At 41.0% G+C, this 2966-nt stretch overlaps 1 protein-coding gene across 1 annotated transcript in view; it reads right to left on the reverse strand.

Annotated features, from left to right (window-relative positions):
• Nucleotides 1-2600, reverse strand: part of ggctb (gamma-glutamylcyclotransferase b) — a 12308-nt gene extending 9708 nt beyond the window's left edge. Inside the window, exons 1-3 of the mRNA XM_005755252.1 lie at nucleotides 2490-2600; nucleotides 2266-2411; nucleotides 2053-2185 (exon numbers count right to left, since the gene is read on the reverse strand). Of these exons, the coding sequence (XP_005755309.1) occupies nucleotides 2053-2185; nucleotides 2266-2411; nucleotides 2490-2600 (390 nt within the window). The remainder of the gene's footprint in view (nucleotides 1-2052; nucleotides 2186-2265; nucleotides 2412-2489) is intronic.
• Nucleotides 2601-2966: the final 366 nt, after the last annotated feature.

Below are 2966 nucleotides of genomic sequence, written 5' to 3' on the forward strand. Positions count from 1 at the left end.
TATCGTGATAAATATTTTTGGTCATATCGCCCTGCTCTAGTATGCTTGAATCATTTTGGGGTCTTGTGCTGTCCAAGTCTTCATATTGGAGACTCTTTCTTGGATGTCTGCCACTGTGATGGTTACTGGTCCCTGTTCAGGGAGCTTGCTGTGGTCTGCTCTTAGATTGACTAGCCCCTGAGTTGCTGTTATGAGTTACATCCTTCTTCCATATGCTCTTCTAGTATTGCTCCGTCTCAACCAATGTTAGAGCTGCTGTTCTCATATTGTTCCCCTGCCACTGAGAGTACACCTTGGATGGTTCAGCGGAAAACATCTGGTTTATTCTCCTGCCTTCGATCTCTCTGGTATTCCCCTTCAAACGCCTGGCCAAGGCTGTGAGTCTTTGCTCGGCAGTTTCCAAGGTTTTAGGTATGGGCAGCTTGCTGTACTTCTTAGGCACCCCTTCTTCATTACACCTTTCTGGAGCTCTGACAGTTGATAGTTCCCTCCTTACTACCTTGGTCTCCTTCTCCATGGAGGGCACTGCTGCTGTGGTGTAGATCAGCTTGTTGGTTTAGGTGATGGTTGCAGTAGGGTTTGTCCATAATGCTGCATTCAAATCTTCTAGCAGCACTTCTGAGGGTGCTTTACTTACTCTTGTTAACCACCTACCAATGGTCAAGGTTTCCTGCTTTGCCATGAATCCTATCTTTTAGGAAAGCTGCTCTTGCACTCAACATTCCTTCTGACAAACCTGATGCTTGGTACCCAATCTTGGTTGGAGCTGATGATATCTCCCCACTGACCTGAAGCCCTTGGTCCCCCTTGCTGCAGCATTTGTATTTTACTTCATCGATCTCGAGTTGGGATAGCAGTTCCTTTCGCTTAATGTTGCAACACTGAGCAACCAGTTGTTTCACCATCATCTGGATGTTGGGTATTGAAGATTTCATAGGTCCCACATCATCTTCATGTCTCAGGAAGCTTCTTTTTAGACATGCTAGTGCTGTCAGAAAACGTTCTTATTTTCTCCTTTATAGCTTTTAAAAAAAATCTCGTCAGCATCAAAAAGGTTGAGTTTCTTTTGAAAACGGGATTGTGTCTTTCTATCAGTTATATAAATGGGGAGGACAATGCATTCAAATTGCATTATCTTTTGATATAAGGCAATATAACAGGACAAATCACAGTCTTAACAGTTATGATAAAATTGTATCAACACATCTCAGGTTTTCTGATTTCGGTTTCCGGATATCGTGTGATATTAAACTCCACTAATTTAAGCTACATATACATAAACTGGCATCTGAGTGAATGTTTTTAATACTGCTGATAAAATTATGAAACGACCCAAAATAACAGTAAATGTACCTTCCTTACAGTAAGTGAAATGAGTGTAAGTTGTTACCGTGTACCATAAAGAGGCATTGTTCTTGAGATCTTGAGATCAACAAATCAGTATGTCACACAGTCACAGTGACTAGAGGATGAAAACAGATTTTACAAATGAATGTGGAAAAAGAATATCAATTTAATTTCACTTTTTAAAACTTCTGATTAAAATTAAACAAGGGATTAGCCATTAGCTGTTTCTTCCAATTGCTTAGCAGTTAGCTTTGTGTTGACCATTAAATTCTTACTTTTGTCATTTATTTTTTTTAATTTTCAAATCTGATATACCAGTCTCACAAACACACAAATACCCTCCATGCCTAATGTGACCATATTTGACAAAGACGTTAAAGACATTTCCTATATTTTTCATTTGTCCAAGTTCATTTTGGAAGTATGGCATGTTGTTTTATTTAGTGTTGTGTAATTTTCTGTTTTAAAAAATCAGTTAACTTTAACATCTTAGTTTCTAAACATGCAAATAAAAATGAAAAAATGTTTTTGCTTTGTAGTTGTTAGTATTTTTATGGGGTTTACTGACATCAGAGAGAAAAAATGCATCAGTATAATGGTGAACATTTTTTTTAAAATTGGACTTTCTGTGATTTCAAAAATATTTTTCTCTGCTCCTGCATCACACTGAAACACTCACAATCATAACTACAGTCAGCATCTCACCTTTAGGTACTGTGGTGATGGTGGAGCATACACACAGCTGTTCATTATGTAGGTGCGACAGTTGAGGTCCTGGCCTTTTGTCTTCACCAATAACTCCACCGGACTGTACGCTCCTAATGTCACGTTCTCCTGACTAAGTGTGTAAACAAATGTTACACGTCACGTTGACCAGGAGGACACTGAATAAAATCTATGAGAAAAAAACAACTTTACCTGTCAAGAGACTCTAGATCAGACACGTTCATCCTCCACACTACACCCCACACCTCGTCTCCAGGGCTGTGCTCTATGGTGGCAACACCTCCATGCCATCGGTCACTAGCAAGGCCTTTGTGGTTCCCAAAAACCAGTTTATAGTCCTGAAAAGTGACAAAAGGAAGGAATAATTAAATGTGTTCATATGGGAGAGCTTCCCCTTTTTTGTCAGCACATCATACCTTGAGCCTGGCTACACAGTGCACTGTTGCAGAGGGATTCTTGAGCTGAAGACGTTCCTTTAGCAGGTTACTGCCATATGCAAAGTACAGGAAAGTGTGGTTATCCTCCATGTTGTCATCAGTCTCTGTCAGGAGGAAAATTAGAAGCAGATGGACTGATGGAAAGAAAATTATGCACAGTCACAGACTAAAGCAACACTGACAGAGGTGAAGAGCAGAGGTGAGCCAGTTTTGTGGAGGTGCAGCATGCAGAGGTGAGAACGCGTCAGCTGCAGAGTGACAGGAATGAAGTTCTGGCCTTCCAGCACCCACACACTATTCTTATGTTAATCCTGTGTACAGCCACTGAGCTCTATTCAGCTCACAATACACGGTTTGCCTCGTGTGTGGAGCCAACAGTACTGAGCCAGGCACACACACACACACAGACACACACGCACACGCACACACAGACACACAGACACACACACACGCACA

The sequence above is a fragment of the Pundamilia nyererei genome, unplaced genomic scaffold (genome assembly GCF_000239375.1).
Source record: "Pundamilia nyererei isolate P.nyererei 1_Seehausen unplaced genomic scaffold, PunNye1.0 scaffold01109, whole genome shotgun sequence".
Lineage (NCBI taxonomy): Eukaryota > Metazoa > Chordata > Actinopteri > Cichliformes > Cichlidae > Pundamilia > Pundamilia nyererei.